We start from the raw sequence: 25,336 nt of genomic DNA on the forward strand, positions 1-25,336 counted from the left end.
CAGAATCCCAACTTTTCAATTATTTCCACTTTGCTCTTGAAACCATTGTTGAAAGCACATACAGCAGAGTATACTCCATACTTGAGAGTTGGCAACGTCACAAATACTCGCTTCGGAATTATGGACCATACTGCGTTGTTGAATGACTCGTTGGGGTTTTGAGTCTTCCCCTTACAACATTTTTCAAGAAGTTTTGAGTCAGAAAGATCTTTAAAAATACTCTTTATTTCCTCCATCACAACTGTAGGTAGGTGGAAATGCTTACTATGATCATAGGGTTCTTTATATTATGTATATGAAAAGACAGATGGTTGAAACTGTTGCAGGCAGCGTCCTAAAACTGTGCAAGCGTTCAGCATTTATTTTTTTTTTTTAGTTATACCTAATTGTACACAAAAAGAGTTATATATTTGTAAAGGGAAGAAACTAAACAATAACTTACAATAATAAAAAAGAATTCAAATTTTTATACAAATTTTGGTTGAAAGTCCCCTTTTAAGAGCATTCCTAATGTTTGATAGGAGAAGCTTCTCCATCTTAGCCTTATATTACATCAGGGGTAACCAACCTGTGGGGAAGGTTCCTTTTTTGTGAATGATCACAAGGTCTAGCCTTAGTTATCACAATACTTGGATTCAGATGATTATTTGGTAGAATGTGAAATACTGTGGCTAAAGTGGGATTTAACACAGACCCCAGGAGTGTCTCAGTTTCTGGTACCAGGATGGTAATAAACAACTAAAATATCTGATATCAGAGTGTGCAAGCAGTGCATGCCAGTTGCTATTGTATGAGGGTTGTACGAGTACACTGCGCAAACTGGTTTAGAACAGTCATGATTGTGCTGGGTGAATTTAATTTCTTTAATCAAGGTTATTTTATGTTCATGCATAGTTTGTGTTCTTCCTCACATTATCTGCAAGACCATTGCAGTATTGGAAAACATTATTTTAATCAAGTATTTTTAAAGTTATTTAAATTATAAACAAGGACTTATAAGTGTACTTTATTTGTATGGATTATATCTTGAAAACATGCACACACACATACATATAATTATTTAGAACTATTCCAGCATTAAAATAGCTCTCAGATGCTTGTTACAATTCATACACTGCAGTTTTAAAATGGTCTGAGTTTTTCAACTTAAGTCCTGCACAAAAATATTATGTACTCTGTAATATAACTTTCTGACCTTAAGTGTGTATTTTTTGTATCCACTTCACTGATTTGTTATTAATCAAATCAAACGTTTTGGATTAAATTTAAAACTTTCATACTCGTACTCTCTTAACAACTTTTGGACGATGTTGTCGGGTTGAAATAACAATGTACACACAATAAAAATTATATGTTTATTTACAAAGGTTGAATATAAATTACATATTTACAAAATAAATAAATTAATTCGTTCTGAGAGTAGCTCATCCAAACCATTCCCCTCTTCTCTGCCTCTGCAAAGAAAGAAAACTACAATATAGATCTGTAATATTGAGTATCAGTTGCTGGAAACCACAAATAGATTTTTTAAGTTTAGTTAATGGATAAGTAATAGTCTAAGAGCTACATTAAACATATTTGTGCTCCTTTTAACAGTACATACTCTAGTATAACTGACAAATTTTATTATTTATATAAAATGGATACAATCAGATTGGTCATGGGAGAGTTCTCTCATGTCTGGGCTTGGTAATATTTTTAAACGGTAAGGAAGGTCCACCAACTTCTACAATCGTCTTCAGTAAACTCAATCAAATTATCCATTACTCCAATATCTTGGCTTTTCCATTACTAATGGATATCTACTGGGTTATCCAGATGTAGGTGAGAACAGGTCGGTTTTTTTTACTGTTGTACTGGCAAGTATCACCAACTAGAATTGTATCATCCTCGGTGAAGTCCTATAGTTTTTTGTGTGTTGTATTGCTCTTTGTACATAGAAAAAGCGTTAGATTTTTTTCATAAATTCTATAGTACAGTAATGTGTGTAACAGGATAGCTTTAAAATGTTTAAGTAAATGCAAATAAACTATTAAAAAATGCTGAAATACAAAATTAGTTGTTAGTGGGTTTAGTTGTTTGTTAGCTTGCAAAGTTATACACTACTCCAATCCTCCAGTTCCACTTAGAAAAATAATTTTGGTAAAGTTTCTATTGTCGTAAAACACTTGAAGCACTTCAACCATCTCATTACAACTACAGAGTTTCTTTTAAGTCTCCGAACACTTAATCCTTAACTACACATTAAAAGTAAAACTCCACCTGTATAAGAGTGGGAGATTTTGTTGGTAATTCCTCAGATGCTCTTCAGTCAATCCTCTCATTGGATTGGATCTAGAAATTCTTGATCTAGTAAGGCATTCAACATATAGTGTCCAAAAACTTGTTGGAAGTAGAAATATTCATAAGTTAGACTCTAATTTGTGGTATAAATTAACCAGGATCTTTATGTTGACTTGTTGGTGCATGGTTTAACTAAAAATTCAAAGTCCACTGATGATTTTTATTTTAATCTCAAGCCCAAATTGTCACTCAGGGTTGATTTAGGTGTTCTTTGTGTTTGTAGGTGGTTTACAAAATTACACAACGCCCAACATGATAACTTTAAGGGCTCCACAACTTGACCAATGCCAAATTGGACACACCCGGTCAAGAATTACAGTTGAGATGGTAATCTAATAACTTTTATTTGTATTAGTAAAAAGTTTTAAAATTACATACTCTAAAACATTACACTTCTAACTAACTACCTTTTACAACAAAATATTCTTAATCGGATCACAAGTAGAAAAGTGGTCTCCAAACTTATTATTCAAAGTCCAAACTAAAAGATTTTAGGAGGAAGGTGGGCAATAAAATATACTTTGATGTATATTTTAATGAAAGACACTGCTTAGACATGCGTAACATCTACCAAGAACAAAAGTTCTATAGTAACTGAGCCATTGCAGTAGATTTTAAGAAAACTCAAAGATTTTTATACAAAATAGATTCATCTTGTATTCATTAACATTTATATTCTTTACAGAGTTGTTGAAAGAACTTGTGTCATAGTTTTCTATTTAACCATCACTTGTCTTTTTTGTGGGTGTCAGAGATTTTTACAATTACAGTTGAACTTCTAAAATCTATTTGGTGATGGGCGTGTCAACTCTAATCACCAAAGTAGATTTTAGATCTTCATAAAAAATGTTTATTTTTTAATTGGATGTAACAAATGTCATTTTTGATAGGTTTTTTTCTCTTAGGACAAGAAGCTTATACTCGTAAATTGCACTTAGTCCTTTAAGAACCTTAGTGCTGCTTCCGCAATAACGGGATATTCAGGATTGGTAAAAGTTAGGAAGTAGGGGCCACCTCCTCGAGATCCATGAGGAAGAATTAGGTCACTAATCTCAAAGTCATGTTCCCCCGGAGGAAGGGGAGGCCAGCTCTGGACAAGCCTCTCCAGTCAAAGCAGGCAGGGGGTGGCACACTCTTGTTGAGGCTAGCAAGAACTTTTGATAGTTAGGGAACGGACCCCACCAACTCCAACAGTCATCTCCCACAGTAGACTAGACTTATCGATTTGCCCTTGCACCCCAGAATCTCGACATTTGTGGTCAGTGATGCTCCTGGACATCCATAAGGTTGCCCAGATTTAAGTGGCACATCGATTTTTGCTGTCCCCAGTGTGGGTTCAACTGGGAGGTTAAACCGGCCAGAAGTGATCCCTGCTGGGTTTTTTGAGAAGTTACTTCACAGATATATGTTAATCCAAAAAGCTAAAAACATTCTACTTGCGGTGTTTTGTTCTAATGAGATCAGACAACATACATCACAATGATTTAGGTTAACCTACTGGCAATGAATCTTGTTTTATTGAACTAAATAAATACGTAATACATACTTTATTTTTTCCCACGATATGTGGGTAAATTCATTTATATATGCATACTTTGTTTCGAAATACAATTCCATACTAAAAACTACTTTCAGAACAAATGTTGAAGCCGTCTTATATAAGTCCGCTTATGTCTAACATTGAGATATTGAAACTAATAATGTAAAAAATTATATAATTGAAATAAAAAAAGTCGAGAGATGTGTAACATGTAATATACTATAATGTTCTTGTTTTCAATTTATTATTTTTTTTACTACAGAATACATTTATTTTGTTTATTATTTACTGTACTGCAGATTGAAAATTATTAGAATGGTCCCCCAGCATGGCTATGAAGCTGTACTTGATGCTTGATTCTCACCTGGCCCAGGGTGGCGAGCAAAGCCAAGACTGACTTCTTGGGCGGTCGACAGACACGGCGATCCTGCTCCTGGCAACAGAGGTTGGGGAAGCAATCTAGGGTGGACCTGCACATCTTGGGGAACAGGTCATAGATGGGTGGAGGAGGCGGTGTGCACTGCAGGTAGGCCAACATGTTGCGTACTGCTGTTGCACACACGGAATACAAACATTACTTCACGTTAACAGAAACCGTTTGTCTGAAAAGTCAGTTTATTCAGAGGAATAAATATAAAGGAGGATTTCGGATATTTGCCATCGTTGTATGTTACAGAAAATCCTAACACAAGGTTTCGAATATTGAAATCTACACTCTTCTTCAGGTGTAAAATCCAAATACATTAACAAACTAAAAAGTGCGTAGTTTATATTTTTTAGTAGCAGTCCACTGCCACACTTTATAGTTTATTAATGTATTAGGATTCTTTACATCTGAGGAAGAGAGCAGGTTTTAATCCTTGAAACGTCATGTTATATTTTTTGTAACGATGGCAAATTTCCAAAATCCTGCATCATTTTAAATAATCCTTTGTCAATAACAAGCTTTGAAGAAAGAAAATATAAAGTAAAAACATTTCTACAAAATTTTTGTGTTTATAAATGTATTTTAATTAAATTAAATTTTAAAATTACAAATTTACTGTTGAAAACACCTATTATCTACTTCAATAAACTCACTTGAAAACATCTGTTCACACACATCTGTTTATTATTTGAACGCCTTAAATTTATTTTTGATAGCTGTCCTTAATTTCTAAAAATCTGAGGGCTTTTGAGCAAAGTAGTTATCATAGTTTTACAAATTGAAGAGTCAAACTTTAGCAGATCACATGATCTTGAAGGTATATCAGTTGTAAACAAGGCCTTCCAGTTATTTTTTGAATATGTTACTGAGAAATCCATTTGATATTAAAATTGTATTGTGGTATTAAACCATCTTGTTTCAAATGAACATGATTCTTGTGTAGTCAGGCAAAAACCACATAATGGAATAATTTCCTTAAATATTACTGTATATGTGTAGGGAATAGTTTCATATTTACAGGCACATTGTATATATAAACTATTGGTGCATCTTCAAATTTAGAAACTTTTGAAGATGAAATGTTATTTTATTTCTGTTTAATTTTCTAGTGACAACTAACATTTTTATGCTAGAATTTCAAATAATACTTTAATAGCTCAAGTTTCTGAAAAAAATTATAGTTTTACTCAATAACTCAAGGTATAAAAGAATGAATAGAAATCTGTGAGCATTTTGGTCATTTTAATGCTTTACGATAGTGGGAGAATTAGGATTTTGTACATTTCCAATCCTTATATGTTTAAAAAGAACACAACGATTCAAGGATTGAAATCCACCATCATCCGCGAAAAGTAGTGTTCCATTTAAAAAAATATAATGAAAAATGTCTGAAATTTTATTATCCTTTCCAATCATGCCATTACAAACTTTAAACAAAGGAGTATGAGAAACATGAAATGCTGATATTAGATCCACAATGTGCCATTATAGATTACATCTCAATATATTATTCTATAGGGGAATCTACAACCAGATGTAATAAAGATGTACGGAGAATATAAAAATAGATTGTTAACTCTGGTAACTATTATCATATTAATTTTTTGAAGCACTGTAATAGGATAATCCCCAAGAAATTGACTGACATAATGCCAGTGCACCCAAGAAAACCTACTTAGTAGCAATTTGTAATGTGAAAGTACCAATACGGTTTATTTGGCAAGAGCAATTAGATACAATATGTCATAAACTGTGTAATTTTCCACTTGACTTCTTCTAAACTTACGCATGAAAAGGCGCTGAGCAGGCAGCTGGTCCCAGAGGGGCAGAGCTGTCCTACAGAACCTCCGGTTGCCGTCCGGGCAACACAGTCTGGGCCAGCAGTCGGCGTCAGATGTGCAGTTGCGGATTGGGAAGGGTTCTGGCAGAGGTTCTCGTGGACACTCGCGAGGTATCAGTCCCAGGAAAGCTAAAATATACACCGTGATGTTGAGAGGTTAAAAAGAATGTGTGTGGTTCAGGCAGGTGTTCTTGTGAACACTCGCGAGGTATCAGTCCCAGGAAAGCTAAAATATACACCATGATGTTGAGAGGTTAAAAAGAATGTATGGTTCAGGCAGGTGTTCTTGTGAACACTCGCGAGGTATCAGTCCCAGGAAAGCTAAAATATACACCGTGATGTTGAGAGGTTAAAAAGAATGTATGGTTCAGGCAGGTGTTCTTGTGAACACTCACGAGGTATCAGTCCCAGGAAAGCTAAAATATACAACGTGATGTTGAGAGGTTAAGAAGAATGTATGGTTCAGGCAGGTGTTCTTGTGAACACTCACGAGGTATCAGTCCCAGGAAAGCTAAAATATACAACGTGATGTTGAGAGGTTAAGAAGAATGTATGGTTCAGGCAGGTGTTCTTGTGAACACTCACGAGGTATCAGTCCCAGGAAAGCTAAAATATACACCATGATGTTGAGAGGTTAAGAAGAATGTATGGTTCAGGCAGGTGTTCTTGTGAACACTCACGAGGTATCAGTCCCAGGAAAGCTAAAATATACACCGTGATGTTGAGAGGTTAAAAAGAATGTGTGGTTCAGGCAGGTGTTCTTGTGAACACTCACGAGGTATCAGTCCCAGGAAAGCTAAAATATACAACGTGATGTTGAGAGGTTAAGAAGAATGTATGGTTCAGGCAGGTGTTCTTGTGAACACTCACGAGGTGTCAGCTCAGGAATGTTAAAACATACATAGAACAAAACAGATAAAGGAGTCTGTTATCACCGTCCAGAAACATTTTGGTTCAGCAGTCGGGGCCCAACTGTTGGTGAACATAGCCTCTAGCAGAGGAACATTTGGAAACTAACAGGAAAGCTAGAAAATGTTACATATTGGTGCAGGAAAAAAGAAGAGATAAGAAGGACAATACCCCTTCACGAATTCCGGACAGCGTCGTATGAGTCAGCAGTCGGTGTAGGAGTTACTGCTTCAATGAGCTCAGGGCAACCCACGAATCCACAGAGCATCACAGAACCATTCCTTATTATGTAGCATGCAAAAAAGTTTACAAAACTTTTCTTGAGATATCTTGCCCTATGGTGCATTGACATTTATATTCATAAATTTAGGTTTCAAAACCGTGTTAAAATAATAAACGTTTACACAAAGAAAACAAGTGATGATGTTGTTTGTGTTAAGCTACATGAGTTATTATATTACATGTTAAAATGCCATTTTTTATAAATTCAGTTCGTTTACAACAATTTATTAATTCTGCAATAGTCTTATTTCGATCAAGGTTACCCATAAGACCCATAAGGTAAATATGTTCGCTCACGCTCAGCCAAATCCCATGAAATGCCATTCAACATTATCGAACTCTGTGTGGCCTAGATAGAAATGAAGCTTCATGCAAATTTTCAACTGTACACATCAGTTCATTCTAGAGAATGCCGTGTGGACATACAGAAGTTAAGTTATCCAGCCCCTCGAGTAATAGGCTTCGCTAACGCTCAGTAACAACATATGGTATGCAAGAAACCCAACTAAAGTCTCTGGGAAAGGAAACGCGTACTCCAAAAGTACAGTAACTTGTCAAGTAAACCATTAATGATACAAGAAGGAAATTTCCTCTTTCTTCACCAATCAAAAATATAAACCTCCTTATAACTTTAGGAAACTTATTTTGCTCGCATGTTATCCAAAATGTGTAGTTCTATCTAATTCAAATTCGCATTGCGCAATAGATGCTGAACAATGATGATGAAACATAGGCTGAATTTGTTGTAAATGCTCTCTGGCAGTCCGGCCAGTCAAATTCTGAAATTAAAAAGAATTGGGGGTTTTTCAAGTGCAGTGTAACCAGGCCATTAAAAATTTCTAATTAAAATGGAAATTCTGTGTTTTCTTGGTATTAGACCTATGTTTGGCGTGTAAGTTTTAATTTTAGTTAGGGCCTACTTACATTTCAATAAGTGCGAACCATCATACGAGGGTCATTCAATAATTAAAGATACAAACAGGTATGGGGAGAAAAATGTTGGTAGGGTAATGTTGGTACTTTTATAGCTTTAAGTTGGCTTCATTGGGACAAGGCCAGATCAGCTGATTGATTAACATTGTCACTTTTATAACCTAAAAAATGCATTTCATTATGACAAGTCCACGTGAAAATTCGACTTCAACGTTTTGTTATTAGTTTTTTTCTTGCTGAAGGTGAAGAACCAGTGAATATATACTCTAGAATGATTAAAGTATACGGTGAAAATTGTTTGAATCAAAGAAGGTGAGCACTTCCTCAACCAAATTTTAACATGTGATGAAACCTTGGGTTCATTATTATGAGCCAGAATCAAAGAACCAAAGTACGAAGTAAAAGTACACCATCTCACCTGTCAGGAAAAAATTCAAAACTCAAGTATCAGCAGGAAAGTCATGTTGACGGTGTTTTGGGGTGCTGAAGGTCCGGTTTTTGTGATTATCTTGAAGAGCAGCGTACAATTAACAACAAATACTACTCGGATATGCTTTTGAACAAAGTGAAGCCAGCCATGAGAGAGAAACTTCGTGGATCTCAGAGGAGAGGTGTGATTCTCCAACAAGACAATGCACGTCCTCGTTCGTACTGCTCAACTAGCCCGAGAAACCATTAACAAAATAGGCTGGGAAGTACTGGCTCATCCCCCTTACATTCCCGATTTAGCACCAAGTTATTTCCACTTGTTTAATCCGCTGAAGGAGGCATTGCGTGGAAAGAGCTTCCAGGATAACGAGGACGTCAAGAGGTTTGTGGGGAAATTGGTTCAAACACCAACATAAAGATTTCTTTGCAGCTGGTATAAAAAAGCTTGTGGTCCGTTGGAACAAGTGCATAAATGTCCAAGGGGATTATGTTGGAAAGTAGTAAAAGTGTAGTTTTGTAAAAATAAATTGTTTCCTCTTTAGACCTGCTTGTCTCTTTAATTACTGAATGACCCTCGTACAATTAATTTGTATATTTTAAGGGTGGCTAAGAAAGAAGTAGCCTACATCGTAAGGCGGTGTCTACTTTGGTTCGCACTCTACATCGGCTTTAGTAACAAGTTAAAAATATTGTTTACGTTCTTTGTAGTTATCTGATCTCTGCAGATATGGATAGACAAATTTGGCCAGGTTTCGGCCTGCTCTAAAAGATACTGTCGTAGTAATTTAATCCAAAATCTGTTTACAAAATTTAGAAGGCTGCGTGAAATGGAATTAAAGGGGGTTCCACCACAAGAACAAAATCACTATACAAAAAACCACAAGAGAGTGCAGTTGAGGGAGGAGCCTATTTTGCCCGTGACCTTGGAGCGACCAACGAGAACTGAGCGACGTTGCCAAACTTGTTCCCCGCTGTAACCACAAGCCGCGCGAGTCCAGCGTTCTTAAAATACTTAACCGTTACGCTCGAAAGAAATGTTAGAGCTGTCTTGAATTAATTAACTACGTATTTCAAAATGTAATTTTAAGGTCATTTTAAAAAAAAGTACATTTCTGTAGCTTATTTCCATGTTGAGTTAAATGGATTGAAATAAATTATTGTATTATATTACTCATATATACGAAGATCGTAGGATTAAAATCTTTAGCCGAAATATAAATTAAAAAGAAAACATAAAAATACCGCAAACACGTTAATTTCCCTATTTAATAGTTAGATAATGCCATTATCACTGATATATAATAAGGCATTACATGTTTGCAGAGTATAATCATGCTATGTTAAATGGATTTTCAATTTGGTAAGAAAGTTATCAAATACAACTGAAATATAATATATTTCATATTTATTTAAAATGTATAATATATTCATAAAGAACATATTATGTTCTTTTCCATAAATATACTTATTCAGTACATAACGGTGGGAATTGTTGCCGCAACGGTTTTGTTACGCTCTTCGGTTCTCATAAATTTATAACCATGTGAAAGCATTTTTCCTACCTGGCTATTAATAGTCTTGAATCTGTGTTATGTAAAATTGTTTTCACACGTGGGTGATTTAAATATTTAAACTGGCCATAGTTGAAAAATCATTCAGCACAAGTATTTTTATAATATGAATGCACTTTCTTATAAAATTCTAAAGTAAGTTTTAAAATAGTAGGCCCTAAAAGTTATTTAGTGGAAAATTTGATTACTTCATAATTTAAAAATATAATTGTTCGATAATTTTCAAATTGATTATATTGTTAAATTTTTTAAATTATTTTTAATCAAGCAACACGTCATGCAGTGTCCAATATAAGCAACATGTATATTAATTTTGTGTGTGTTTAGTAATCGTTTAAAATCACTGAAAAGATTGTTGTATCGTATGGAAATAAGCAAGTACTTTACTCTGACTAACTGACGGGACGATTTGTTTGTTTTAATCGATAGTTAGTTTGTAATAACATTAATAAACTATACAAGTAATTTAAATATAATATAGCAAACTGTCAACGCATTTTAAATATTGTTTTTCAATTATACTGATAAGTTTTAAATGTTCAGTATCAGTGTTAGTTGTGATAGCGCAGCAGTTTATCAGCCACAATGCGCCAGCCGTGCCGGGCGGCAGCGGCAGTTGTGTGGCAACGTCGCGCAGGCCAGTCCATTCTATTGGTCGCCGCCAACTGCACTCTCTGGTGGTTCCTTGTATAAGTTCGGTGTAGACTATGCCTCACGTGCGTGTTTCTCCTCCGGTATTGTCTTCAGCCCAGTCTTCCTGCAGGTCTTCCTGCCATCAGGTCCGCAGCACTGCTGGCCCAGGGTGTAGCACTCCTCGTGACTCTTGCATGCTATCCCATCGTCGTCCTCTAGCGTTCCGCAGTCGTCATCATCGTCTCCTGACACTGCAACAAAGTACAGGACTGTAACACTAGCGAGAACTCGAAATTTACAGGTGCTGATATAGCATTTGTTATAGTTACTGATTTTAAAATTGGACAGGAAGCAAGATTATTAATATCGTAAAAGTAAAGAAAACATAGTTGATTCCCGCGGCTCCGCGCGCTTTTCATAAGCTTTGGCCCGGGTATGTGCACTTCTGGTTCAAGTGAATTATATTTCCAACGCCGATGTAGAGTTTGCCTTGTTGTCACTATCAAGAAAATCTGTGTATGTTTATAACCATTGTACACGTACATGTACTTTATTATAAAGTGGTTTAACCACTTTATAATTACTCAAGCTTTAAGTTTAACCAGAAATTTATCTTAAAGCAAATATAGATAAAAACTTAGCGCCTTCAAATAGTGTTTGGCTATTTAATACACGTAACTGTCTCGTAGTTGCAGTTTATAGTGTGCAGGCGCTTTGAAAACTTTGTCTTATGCAGCGCCGCCTGGTGGTGAGTTACATCAATATGGGCATACTATATAAACCTTTTCCGTGGAAAAAAATGCACATACTTACAAATTTTCATTATGATCGGTCAAATAGTTTACGATTATATTTTTATAACTTTTGTATTGTATCTTAAATCTAGTATTTCTAAAAAATGATACATCCTTTATAGTTTTTATTGTAAATAATATCTTATTGTAAATATTAGTGCACCCAAATGATAGGTTTGTTAAAGGAAAACACCTTTGATTGCAATTTAAGCGGAAAAGATATGTTGAAGTAACTTAAAAGCAATCTGTATTGTCAAATGCTATTGCCATATGCGATTAAAATGTATATATATATATATTATATATATATATATATATATATATATATATATATATATACTGTATATAATTATCATTATTTGGGATTTACTAAAAGTTACAATAAGATATTATTTGCAACAAAAACTATACAGGATGTATAATTTTTTTTAGAAAAAGTTCGTGTGTGAGTGTGTGAACTTTTTCTAAAAAAATTATACATCCTGTATAGTTTACTACATTTTAGATACAATCCCAAATTTATAAGATTTCAATCATTCACCATATTGTTAATACAGTCTGTCCCCTGAAAACACTGGTGTGATAAAAACTCAAATAACTGTTAATTTTTAATTTCATCACACACACATAAACATAACATGTATGTCACATGGCCTTGTTCTCATTACAAATCCGAGAAAGAAATTGGAGTGGTGGGAGGGGGATGACTTAAAAACCACTCTATATAATCAGGCTCATCCTGAAGCTCCAATAAGCCAAATCTGAACTCAATGTGTCATTGATGAGTTACTTTAACAAATAGTACATTTCATTTTTGAAAAAGTAACAACTTCGTAGTATTGATACCTTTTAATATTGAAGAAATGCCTACACATTCGAAAATAACAAATTCGTATAATAGGGCATAAACAACAATAGTAGCGCAATTTGTTGTTTCTTTGACATCTAAAATTGTAACGTCCATACTGGTGATCTCTATACTCAGAACGTCCCTGGTTATGTTTGGAAGTAACTTCACAAAACACAAATCGAGATGATAAACAACCGACAGTTGGTACAGTAAGGATTAACATCGACTACCGTACCCAGTAGTGAATCGGACTAACCGATTGAATTTTACAACAGTGTTTAAATAATTGATTGCGGTTATCTACTAAAATAGGATTCTCAACCGGACGTAACAATCGATTGATCTGCCTGGTTTCTGTTAGTTTACATTTACACTATTGTCATACAACGTGGCAAAAACTGAAATTGCAAAAAGAAATAAAGTACAAATTCAGCATCAAATTTACAATTGACTTATTAAACTTAATAATGGTACAACTATCGTAAAAAATTGTGTAAAATAATTAATAGTTTTATTGTTTCATAGTCAGAAGCCATACAAATCGCCAAAGACTGTAATGAATTTCTAGAGTGATTTCAATAAAACCATTAATGGAATTCATTTCCTGGCTTGACTCTCTTGAAGAAAAAGTTAGATAGTATTAAACAATTGAGTAAAACTGCTGAGCCATTTAGTAAAACCACAGACAATGGATACGTGTATCCATTGTCTGTGGTAAAACAATCTAATGAAAAATTCAGCCAATAAGAAAATACTCAAAATACCGAATAGATTTCCCAAGATTAAATAATGTAATTGTTTAATACCTGTTGTTATTACCGCCAGCAGCTTATTAAATGTTTGCATTTAAGGTCTCCATTGCTGATTAAGTAATCGCAAATAAATGATAGGTACGAATTTATGGCGACTCGTTTCGTGGGCGATATTTTGGTTACACAAATAAGAATCCAATACAAAAATTAAATCGGTTATTGATCGCATTAGAAGTACAGAGGGGTTTGAAAATATTAAAGGAGATGAATGTTAGGACCAACTCCAGCTAAGTTTTTACGAGGCGGATGATTTTTGAAAACCTCTGCGATATCGTACCCAGCAGTGACAATTTATTATTACTATAGCAAATATATTATTGAATAGTAAAATATTAAGATTTACCTGTATTTGTGCTTAATAGTGTTAGTACATTCTTATTCAAATGCCAAAAACTGGCAATGAATGGCATGAACTTGTGGTTCATTTTAAAGTCAATGGAAGTCTGAATATTTCAGATCTACTAGTATATTTTTGTAATGGATGTCGATATAAAATTGGCTATCCCTCATTCACCAGCATTGTAACATTAAAAAATCATTATTTTTCTGATCGGGGACAAAACACTTCTCAACCACATCAGATTCAATACGGTTGAGTATGGTAATATAACCCCAGTAAATTGCCTCTAGTATATACAAATACGGGCCTTGTAAACTTTAAAACCTAACATTTATGGTCTTTAAATTTGGGAAAATCATTGACACAGACAGCACAACATGTTAAACCATAACTGTTTAAATTATGTAGTGTTGTTTAACTAGTTATTTAAGTTATTATAACTTGTTTTTTTATTTTATACATCTTAAAAATTAAACAAAAAACATGTAGGTTCATGTAGATATATACAATTCACATGTTAACTAATTTTAATAATGTCTAATTATATTCTAAGAAAATATTTTATTCAACGTATTTTAATATTTTGCACTATATAAATTCAGTTTATAGCCTACCCTAATAAAGTAAGAAATGTTATAGCATCAGTGATCATTTAGTTCTTCAAGTTCACAATTTGGGCAAGACAATATCTGTGAGAAACACAAGAACTCCACTAGTAACTTGTTTGAAATGTGATATAACCAAATAAGGCCCAACAAAAAAGTTGATAACTGAATGCAACCGTTATCCCTGAGACCGCAACAACTGTCACTTGTACGGAAACAGGGTCAAGAACAAGCCAGTGGTGGAGACAACTAACTAACACAAACACACGTCTGTCTGGTGTTACACCGGGGGGTCTAGCAGCGCTGCAGCTAGAGTATCAGCAACTAGAGGATAGCTCAGTTTTGAGCTTCTGCTATTTCATTTGTGAACACAATTTCCAGCTAGCATTAAGTTTTAATCATTGGGTCATAGAAATCCTGTTTTACATAACATTACGTACTCGATCCGAGATGACCTCCACCGTATCAATCGTTTGATTATTCGATATATTGAATAACAAAATCAATCATTCGGTTATTCGAGATATCGAATAACCAATTAAATATCTGGAATGTCCAAATGATTTGGACGTATCCATCTACAATCTCCTTGCAAACAAAATCACTCATTTGGAATTTTTTGCATCTTCCCTTTACTATCACTTGTTTAGTAACTTTATTATAATGTACTAATCAAAATCAATTTCTAATTCTGATAGCCGTAATTCAAGTTCTCGCACTTACGCGGCTGGGGTCACAACGAACATCTGTTATACTATACACAGCGCGTATCGTAAACATAGATTAAACACTTTGTCTAAAGCCTTCTTTACACAGCAGTTTACCATTAGTTTAAAACTATCCGGTTTGTTTGAAACATTTTGGTTTCAGACTTTTTCTTTTGAAAGAAAAAGTCGCAAAAAAACTATGTTTGCTATTCAAAAGTGTTTGAAACCTTTTATTTGGATGGCTAGTGTTATTTGAGATGTGTACAGTGGAAGACTTAATTGCAGCTGCAGATGCTTGTTATATTTTATCCACCCACAGAGCACCAAGGAGACACTGAAGATAAAGAGGCAGTAAAATTTAAGCTGATCTGAACATGGACGTTATTGATCCACTTCGGAGAATTGAGGACAGATGGCAGATAAACAATTCGGACCTTGGTATTGTAAGCAACTCTCTCTCCCTATTTATTACTTGTTACTACGCGATATAAGTAGGGTTAGATTAGGTTATCATAAGTATATTACTAGTAGTACAAACGCTAAAGCTAACCTTTAAGAGCGTTAATGTGATCTGAGCTTGGATCTCGAGGGATGTTTTTCTTTATTCGCTTAAAGTGTGGAGACACCACTGAAGTCCGCACTGATTGCAAGGAGCATTTCCGATCGGTAGGCCTACTTTCCCGACCTCAGATCACGTGATCTAATGCTTTGAAAAGTTGACCGATCTGGGATGTCTTTACACTTCTGGCGAAACAAATTCCTCGAGATAGTACCTAAAGTCAGATCATGTGGGCGCTCGTAAATGGTAACTTTTCTGTTCGTAATACCATAGCCAGCGACGGGGTCCAAGGGATCCGGACCCCCCGAATTTGAAATTATTATTTGGTAAACGATTATTATTATTTAAATAATAAATTATTACCAACACGTGCTGCTGAAAGATCATTCTAAACACAGATACGGGGTAAGAACTTTTTAAGGAACAAAAATTATTTATTTTTTTATACTTATTTTCGGTCCTCTTTGGGAAAATATCAGTTGTCTTGACCCCCGCCCCCCCCCAATTTTTTCCTGGCTACGTTCTTCATAGATGTTTTTACGTATACATAGTCTAATAACAACTAGTAGATGGGGCCATAATGGCTTTTAAATAAATGTTTATGACTTTTAACACTTGTTTTGTAAACAACCGTAAACCGTTTGACATTTTGAAATCGAATTTGATTACCAAACAAAGATTAAAGGAAGTTTAAGTTTTTTACCGTTAACTAGTAGAAACACGAAATGCGATTTGCAACTCGAGGATTATGTTTGAAACTATAAAAGTTTGCAACAATTTTACACGTCGTATTTTGAACAATTTTAAAATTCATTCACAAGTTGAAAACTGCTGTGTACGAGTAAGTGCAGTTTAAAGTTTTTTTCCGAAAAAGGAGGCCGAAATATTTCAAGAATGAAAATTGTAAAAGCAATGTTTCGACACGATACGAACAGAAAGAAGACTTAGATATCGCTCACGGAAGATAAGAGCAGATATCAGTTCCCAGAACGTCGTGTTTCAACATTTATAACGCCGTTATCCGTTAACGCCGTCGATGTAACTGATAGTGGATTGTTACTAACTCAAAGCAGTAAAGAGGTTAGGCCTACATAGCCTACCTTGTTCGAGCCTATTGCTGGTCAAGAGGTGAATATTAACAGGTTGACGCAACACCGTTTGAGTACTCAACGGTTCTCATATTCGGCTCATCCCTGAGGTGTTGTAAACTTCTGTCAATGCGCTAATTAATGTTCTGTTTCTGTATACAGAAATAGTTCGAGTTAACTGGACTATTTGGTTTAAAAATACACCATATAAAAATAAAAAATAAATACTGTTTGATACAGGCACTATTATTATAACCTTTATTTTAACTGCGTTTTATTTTCCACTAATTTCATAGTTTATATTGTTGTTATCTTCTGTCAGGGTTTATATTTTTTTACGTTTTCATAGTTCATTTATGGTTGTTATGTATAATTTATTGTGTATATTTGTTGCTTATTTATTGAATTCCAAGTTTAGTAATGTTTAGCCGAACGTATTTTTACTTTTAAACAAAAAGTAAGATACCTTGGGGAAATACGGCGCATGGTCTTGACTGAGTGATAAACATTGTGTGCACTGGTGTTAATATTTTGTTTTATATTTACGAGTATTTTTATAAATAATTTATTTGTCAATCATAACATTTCTTTGCATGAAGAGTTCTTTAAACTGTGTTACTTTGCTGTTTGATTAATTGTTATTGTTATGAGATGTCATATTCTATTTATTGTTATTGCTGTTTATACACTGTTTATTAATTATGTACTGTTTCTCTATATATTTATAAGTGATAGATGTAATGCAAGATAGGGGGAATATATTTATATGTATTGGTTGTTGTATTAGGAATATTATGGATAATTGTATGTAATGTGGAAGCTGCAATATACTATAAAAGGACTAAAGGACTGCACTTAGGATAGGCAAACATAAAATGAAAAATAGTTAAATTATAGAGTAACTGTAATGCCCGCACACGCCATTTTTGGTGTCTGGGTTATTTTTGCATGTAAATATATTGTATATAACCGAATATAGGATTTCTGACTTCTGAACCTTATGATTGCAAAATTTTATTTCTAAATCCTCCACAGTTCTGTTCCATAATTAACATCGATAATTATAGCGATAGAATAATACTGTAACACTGGCACACTTTTATGTCTGCAGTTTTATTGCAATAATAGACCACCTTGCAATGCTGAAAGTTCTACTCTAGGAGAAGGAAGCAGTAGCAGAGCTCAATACTAAACATATCTCTCAGCAGTGGTCTGATTGTAAGAAAGGCGATAAAATAGGTTCCTGGAAATGTGATAATTTTCCTCGCTGTGTTATTTATGAGACTAGAGATACATTCTGCTTCCACACAAGGAAGCTGAGATTGTTGTTCCCGGGCTCTGAAAAACCACCTCAAGTTACATCATGTACACCTCAAAGTCCTCTACCGATCACATGAAGCTTTTAGTACGACTACATCCATCAGTAAATGAGCAACATTTCCTTATACATTTCCAATTTTTATTCAGTTATCATCAGTTAACCAATTATGGGACACTGTTTAATGTAATTAGACAAACTTTAAAACAAGTTTTGCTCTATCACGAGTGTCAAGCAAGCTAGCCAAGCATAGAGCAGATGGTGGGAAGGTTTGATTCGATAAGAATGTTAAGTTCAGCTCCAGTTCACCTTCCACTTAGTGCAGCGTCTGAAATCTAATGCTGTGACAGATTTGACTCCTGGAATATGGAATCAAATCTATAGATCTAAAAACGTCGCAGTGCACTCAATTGTGTACATGATGAGACAGTGAGAGCACCACTTCATCTGAAGATCCAAAACAGTCGACGAAGAAAGAAGCTCAAAAAAAACTCTCTACATCTTTTCGGATTCAGAGACACCTGGACTACAAACAAATGTAATCAAGATGAAGTGGTGTTCTCATTGTCTCATCAGGTACACAATTGTACCCATGTACGTTATGTGTAGAAAAATTGGTTGCTCCACCTTGCTTTGAAAACATGTCTAAAACATAATAGTGCACTCAGTCATGTACTTGATGAGACAATGAGACTACCACTTTACCTTGATTACATTTGTTTGTAGTCCAGGTGTCTCTGATGTGGAGCGCACTTAAGAGGAAGGTGAACTGGAGCTGAACTTAACATTCTTATTGAATTAACCCTTCCCACCATTGCACGAGATCATCTCAGAAACATCGTAGTGCACTCAATTGTGTATCTGATGACGGTGAGAACACTTCTTCTTCTTGATTACATTTGTTTGTAGTCCAGGTGTCTCTGATGTGGAGCGCACTTAAGAGGAAGGTGAACTGGAGCTGAACTTAACATTCTTATTGAATTAACCCTTCCCACCATTGCACGAGATCATCTCAGAAACATCGTAGTGCACTCAATTGTGTATCTGATGACGGTGAGAACACTTCTTCTTCTTGATTACATTTGTTTGTAGTCCAGGTGTCTCTGATGTCGAAACGAGCGCACGAAGAGGAAGGTGAACTGGAGCTGAACTTAACATTCTTATTGAATTAACCCTTCCCACCATTGCACGAGATCATCTCAGAAACATCGTAGTGCACTCAATTGTGTATCTGATGACGGTGAGAACACTTCTTCTTCTTGATTACATTTGTTTGTAGTCCAGGTGTGTCTGATGTCGAAACCATGTAGAGAGTTTGTTTTGAGCTTCTTCATCGCCGACTGAGAACAATATAATATATCAAGCTATTTGTAGGTTCTGGTCTGTTACAAATTACTTAATCCACAGGGTTCAAGCACATCCTGTGTTATAAAGGAATTAACGCTACGTGTGGAATTTTGCAGAGATATTTTTCTGCGACAAAAATTTGGCAATCTTATACTGATTCAATGACAAATAGAGCAGTGAATTACCCCAGCAATCTTATGTTAAAAATATTTCTAAATATGAACCCAAATAATGTATACAGGCTGTAACCAAAGTGGCTCTGCATTATAAAATCTCAATTCAACAAACTTTCAAATAGTTACATGCGTACCTCTACCATTCCATTATTCAAATTGCATTGTTATTGATGTTTTATGTATATTTTACGTAAACCTATTAGTTACTGTAGTAAAACAACATTTTTCGAAACCAGAGGTATTATAGTCAGGCAACTCCACAAATAAATATTCTCTCTTCTATATATTTTACGTGTTCCAAAAGGGATGACCAATTTTTCAGGCATTTTATTGGAACAAAATAAGGAAAACAACCAAATAGAAAGTACGTCACTAAATGCTTTTCTTACCGCCTATCTCTAGATTTAAGCTTTTGCACTGAAATTTGAGCAAATATTCTGAGCTTACTTGTAAATATAATTGTACAAAGTAACAATACAATGCTGAATACAGTTTCCAAATGGCGACAGTTTTAACTTTTTATCCTAAATTCCATGAAAAATAAGGTTTTTACTAATACATTAATAAAGTACGTGCAATGTAACTACAAAAACTAATGATAACAATACATTGTAGACGTTCCTTCCTTATCGGATTTAAATATTAATTAATTTCAAAATCAAGCACTCCAATAATTAAATATCCACTTTATATTCAGTTATGTGGGTCTGGTGATGCTTTTCATGAAAGCGAAAGGCCTCACGAAACTAACATTTAATTTTTGGAATGTTTTATTTCTAAATTAATGAATTATTGAATAGATTATTTTGGAATATTCAGCCACGAAATCAGATGGTTGCCAACAAATCTTGCCGCAGCCTTGAAAGCCAGCTCTGAGGGTGTGGTGTACTACAGCTGGTGTTGGTCAAGCAGACGACGCGTCCGTAAGTCGGACGACCACGACCAGCCGGTCCGGTCCTGACCTTGAACCACTTTCTTCTGCTCTTTTGAGCCTTCCTATTGTTGAAGTGTCCCGTCAAGTCCTTGCGTGTCGATTTGAGCGTGTCTTTCCTTAGGCTTCTTCTCAGTCACACAATTCTTATCGATGTACCAACTGTACTTTAATTGGGTAATCTTGTTGGTTAACTGGGTGTCTGACCTTTTTGGGAGAAACTTGCTCATATTTTCCGATTTAACGAAGACGTGTTAGAGTTTCTTTAGACACCAGGAGTGTTGAATGCTAATGTTAATTTTGTACATCATTTCTTAGCTGAAACTATCAAAATTACCGCTTGACTGTTTAGATAACTGTAAGAAAAGGCGGAATAAAAGACAACAATCTAAAATTGATACAAATATTGGTCATGTTATCAAAGAACTATGAAGTCTTTAATACAAATTTAAAAATATTTATGTAATACCGACCCATCTCTATATCCTGCCTTTTTTCGTTTTCTGAACTTTAAGTTTTACGAAAATTTGGCATATTAAGAAGAAGAAGGAGAAGAAGAAGAAAAAGAAAGAAGAAGAAGAAGAAGAAGAAGAAGAAGAAGAAGAAGAAGAAGAAGAAGAAATCCAATCTGCATTACCGAAAAATACATGCTGTCTTTAACCTAAAAAATGATAAGGTAGGTTTAGGTAGAATAAAAGAATCAGTACTTGTTGTAGGATTATAGAGAAGTACGACAAATATGCCGATAAGAAACAGTGGTTTTGTAGTGTGTTCACGAAAAATGACTATTGCAACACGTCGACGGTCGATGGATAAGTCACGGCTATCACACCTCAGCTGGGTACGTGCGTGCGACATGGAACTGCAATCCGAGGTGTCGAGATTTACTAACAGGTGGTGAGCAAAAACAGGACATGCACAATAAGGCCATTTGCATGCTTGGGTAACAACTGCATCACCATCGCCGTGTCGCGTAGTGTCGACTTGTCTTCGGACAAGGACACGGCTTTACTCGGTTAGTGGCTTGCGAATGTTGAGAAAGGTGGTAGTCTTCATTGTCTTGTTGGTAACAGCTGACCTAATGTTAATGATAAGTAGTGGATTCGGTTTCTCTTTATTACGGACCGTGATGATGAGGGTGAAGAATAACCTTTTCTGTGTTGGAACAAGAAAATTACTTTGAGGTTAAAGTGTATGGTTCTGTAACTAGAGTAATCAATTAGCTTCTACTCAAGTAGCTACACTATCATTGTAAGGTGTAATAAAATATTTTTGTAAAGCTACCCGATAAAATGTTGCTTACATGTTTTATGTTCCAATTAAATATGTAAGCTCATTATCGACAATTGATGATTTAAAAGGATAACAGAATTTCGGATATACTCCATAGTTATGCATTACCAAAAACTGAAGTTCAACGTTTCGAGAACTGTTATCTGACTTCTTCAGGTATAGAAAACTGACATAATAAGTAAGTATACACGTAAATTAATTAATCAAAGATGTTGGTCGTGCAAGTAATTTTAAAACGATTGTTCTCGAGTAATATTTTAGTGAAATGTTGGAATATTTTTATTGATTTGCAATTTTCCGCGAATACTAGTCTTAGGTATTTTGTATTTGAAGCAGTTCTCGAAACGTTGTGTTGCCGCACCACAATAAGCAATGTTTCAAATATTGTTACCATTTTAAATGTTTAACTATGTAGTATACTCCTTATTATTTAAACTAATTTAGCCTAAGTGTTGAATGATCTAAGTGCAATTTATATACAGAATGTGAGTTTATGTTAAACCTATTATTATCGAAACTATTTGGTCTGTAATGAATGATGTAAGTGTAATCTTAAAAAATACGGTAATTTCTACAGTGTATTTTCAATATTTGTTCATATAATTAACTATCCATAAATTAATTTTAAACTGCTGGTCTGATTTGTGAGTTAGCTTATGTATTGATAAAACAATTAAACCCAACTGTAGTGTTTAAACTCAAATGAAGGAGAGAGTATTCACTTAGACTTAAAAGGTATCTCAAGAAAATGGTTTCTTATTTGAACTAAAGGACAAATCACATTATTCTTGTTTGAACTACTAATCTGCTCCGACATTGATTTATTCCAATAAATTATTATAAGAAAATTTAAAATAAAACTATTATTGTCACGATAAATTTTGGAGACCTTAGGGAAGAATAGTGGACTGAAAAATGCATTTTGAATATTAATGATAAGATAACAGTTTCGTCTTGTAAAAAGTTCGAGGATTTTAATTCTATGTTCACATTTACGGTGGGAGGTAGGGGAGCAGCAGCGACCTATAAAATGTTCATAGTAGATAATGATGAAGGTACGTTATATTAGAAACGCAACTTGTTTTATTTTTTTAAAAAAAGGAGAGGCCTATCCCCTAAGCCTTATTCTGTCCTTATCTACTGTAGAAATGTCTTCGTAAATGAGATTAGACGCATGGAGATAATGTCAATAAAGATAAACTTAGCAAAAATACAAGATTGCCCGGTCAGCAAAGCGTTTGTATTCTAACACAAATTGGCTCATAGGAAACACACTTTTTCTACACTTAAAGCTCCCATTGCATCACAAAGTGAAAGACCGGGGGCAAACAATAACAACAAAATTAGGGCTACAAGAAGTTTCAGATCGTGGTCTGTAGCAATCGTTCACAGACTACGGAATATTCAGAGTGGACTTTGCATTCTATTGTCTTTGCCCACATTAAGTTATGTCATGCGTACATGTCACTGAAAGAAATAGAAACTTTGAAACTTTTCCAGTTCTGATGAAACTTTTCACTTTGTTACTTCCACACATACACGAGAAAGTAATGAACACCTGATAAGAATGGAATATCGATTTTTGAGATTGATACTAACCGTTATAGCGATCGGTATAGTGATATCGTTATAATTAATGACCGTACTTGAATATAAATAGTCGAAAGTTAAATATATTTGTTTTTTATTTGCAATTTTAATGTCATAATATTAGTGATTGCCATATTAGACATTCTATTGTGTTACAGTCTCAGACAAACTATTACAGGCATCAACCTGAGATCTGACAGGGGAGGTTCGGTATAGACAATAGACAATTTAGACAATGTTAAAATTCACGTAAAAATTTGGCATTTATTTAGCAGTTTCTAAGAAGCAAGTATGTTGAGCTTAAAAAAATTAAACTGATAATTTTTAGTATGAAAAATATCGAAAAACATTGCAACAGAAAAATTTGAATACAGTATTCAATGAAAGAGATGTTCAAAGAAAATTTGAAATAAAAAAAGAACATACGAGAAATTTAAGATGCTTATATTTTACATATCAATAGCCCACCAGAATTAATAGTTATCATAAATTTAAGATGTTTTTAACATAAAACTTATCGCTACAAACAAATTTGATCATCTCAGGGGCTTCATTGTTGCTATTGGCAACCTAAAAAATATTTTATTCCTGAAATTGATGTAACAAAAAGTATTTAAGTGTGTTAAAGGAAACATTAAAAAATTACAAACTTCAAGCCAGATATTATTTAAACGACCACGATATTTCTTTGCTTTGATTATGAAATTACACTTATTGAAAACATTTGGTTAAAATATGTTACAACAAAAATTAATGGGTTATTTCTTAACCTCAGATATATCAGAAGTTCGCCACCACAGGGTTGAAACTTCATTATTTTATTTTTCTAGTTAGGCCAACAACTATAAAACACGTTTTGATAAGCATCTAATTTTGCATGCGTATTTCACAACTTTGGTTGAAACAATACCGGAGAAGTGTATACACGTAACAGCAAGTAAAATTTAATCACTTTTAAAGAATTATAGTATTTCAGCAATATGAAGAGTGATATCAGCAATCAGGTGGTTTTGTAGCATATTTAATTTTTGTCAGTACTACTGCTGTCTGTATTCATTACTAACAGTCACTAATACACGAAAAGCGCCAACAATGAAAGCGATAAGAACTACTAAGATTATAACAAATTAGCCGTTCAAGGAGATGGCTGGTAGGCAGGCGTTCATGCCCATTGCTCGCTGTCTGTCGCCCGAAGCGCGGGAAGTGAGGTATGTATTATGTTTGTCAACCCCACGGGTCACAGACGGACTCGTCATTCTGTAAACTTACGAAATATGAGTCTTGTGGTTTACTATATGTCAGCTTTTATAGTTAAAATATCAAACAAATTAAAACAAAACTGAACTATATTACATTATTCGGATACAAGTATACTTTCAGTTTACCGCACGTTAAAATATACCTTAAATATTTGAATCAATTGGAGGGGGAGGTTACAATTCCAAAACCCCCCCCCCTGGATACGCCTATGAGTACCTACACTAACAAGACTGTCTGTGTCAGTGAAAAGTATAAACTTTGTTGGAACAACGTATACTTTGGTAGACTTGAATAGTTGTACTCCACAATTAAACCAGATAAATCTAAAAAATCAACATTGGAAAAAAAAACCTTATCAATTTTTCTCTGACCTGTGTGGACCTTAATTGTGTGCAGCTGTCTTGTTGGGTGGCATTCAGAAAGTCTAGTCAACTAAATTCCTAAGAATATAACTAAATAAATTCTGTGTGTTCCAAATTGTCCTCTGGGATTTATGTCTTGAAAAGTTAGCTAAATACTGCCCTACTCGGGTACTGATGACGGCATATTATGAAATTAGTTACACCTATTTGTCTTAAGAAGTTCTTGGAAAAATCCGGCTTAAAAATATTAGTTCAAGTACTTTCTAATTCGGGATACTTTACCTTGCCTTTATGTTTTGTCTGTGAAATATGTGTATGAGCTTATACTGGATTTCCGCGACCGTCAATTATTGTTAACAATAACTGAGAATATTTCTTACGTTTTAAAAATTTTAAA

The 25,336-nt window shown here is 34.5% G+C and overlaps 1 protein-coding gene across 2 annotated transcripts in view; it reads right to left on the reverse strand.

The window, feature by feature from the left end:
• Positions 1 to 1,341: 1,341 nt before the first annotated feature.
• The window catches only part of LOC124356420, a 44,267-nt gene continuing 20,272 nt past the window's right edge, over positions 1,342 to 25,336 (reverse strand). Inside the window, exons 2-5 of one of the 2 annotated variants that reach the window (XM_046807558.1) lie at positions 10,991 to 11,158; positions 6,097 to 6,279; positions 4,248 to 4,429; positions 1,342 to 1,454 (exon numbers count right to left, since the gene is read on the reverse strand). In XM_046807558.1, coding sequence (XP_046663514.1) covers positions 1,425 to 1,454; positions 4,248 to 4,429; positions 6,097 to 6,279; positions 10,991 to 11,158 — 563 coding nt within the window. In that variant the 3' untranslated portion in view covers positions 1,342 to 1,424. Of the gene's footprint in view, positions 1,455 to 4,247; positions 4,433 to 6,096; positions 6,280 to 10,990; positions 11,159 to 25,336 lie in introns of both variants that reach the window. The other variant, XM_046807557.1, reaches the window with a different exon arrangement.

Source organism: Homalodisca vitripennis, chromosome 1, assembly GCF_021130785.1.
Source record: "Homalodisca vitripennis isolate AUS2020 chromosome 1, UT_GWSS_2.1, whole genome shotgun sequence".
Classification (NCBI taxonomy): Eukaryota; Metazoa; Arthropoda; class Insecta; order Hemiptera; family Cicadellidae; genus Homalodisca; species Homalodisca vitripennis.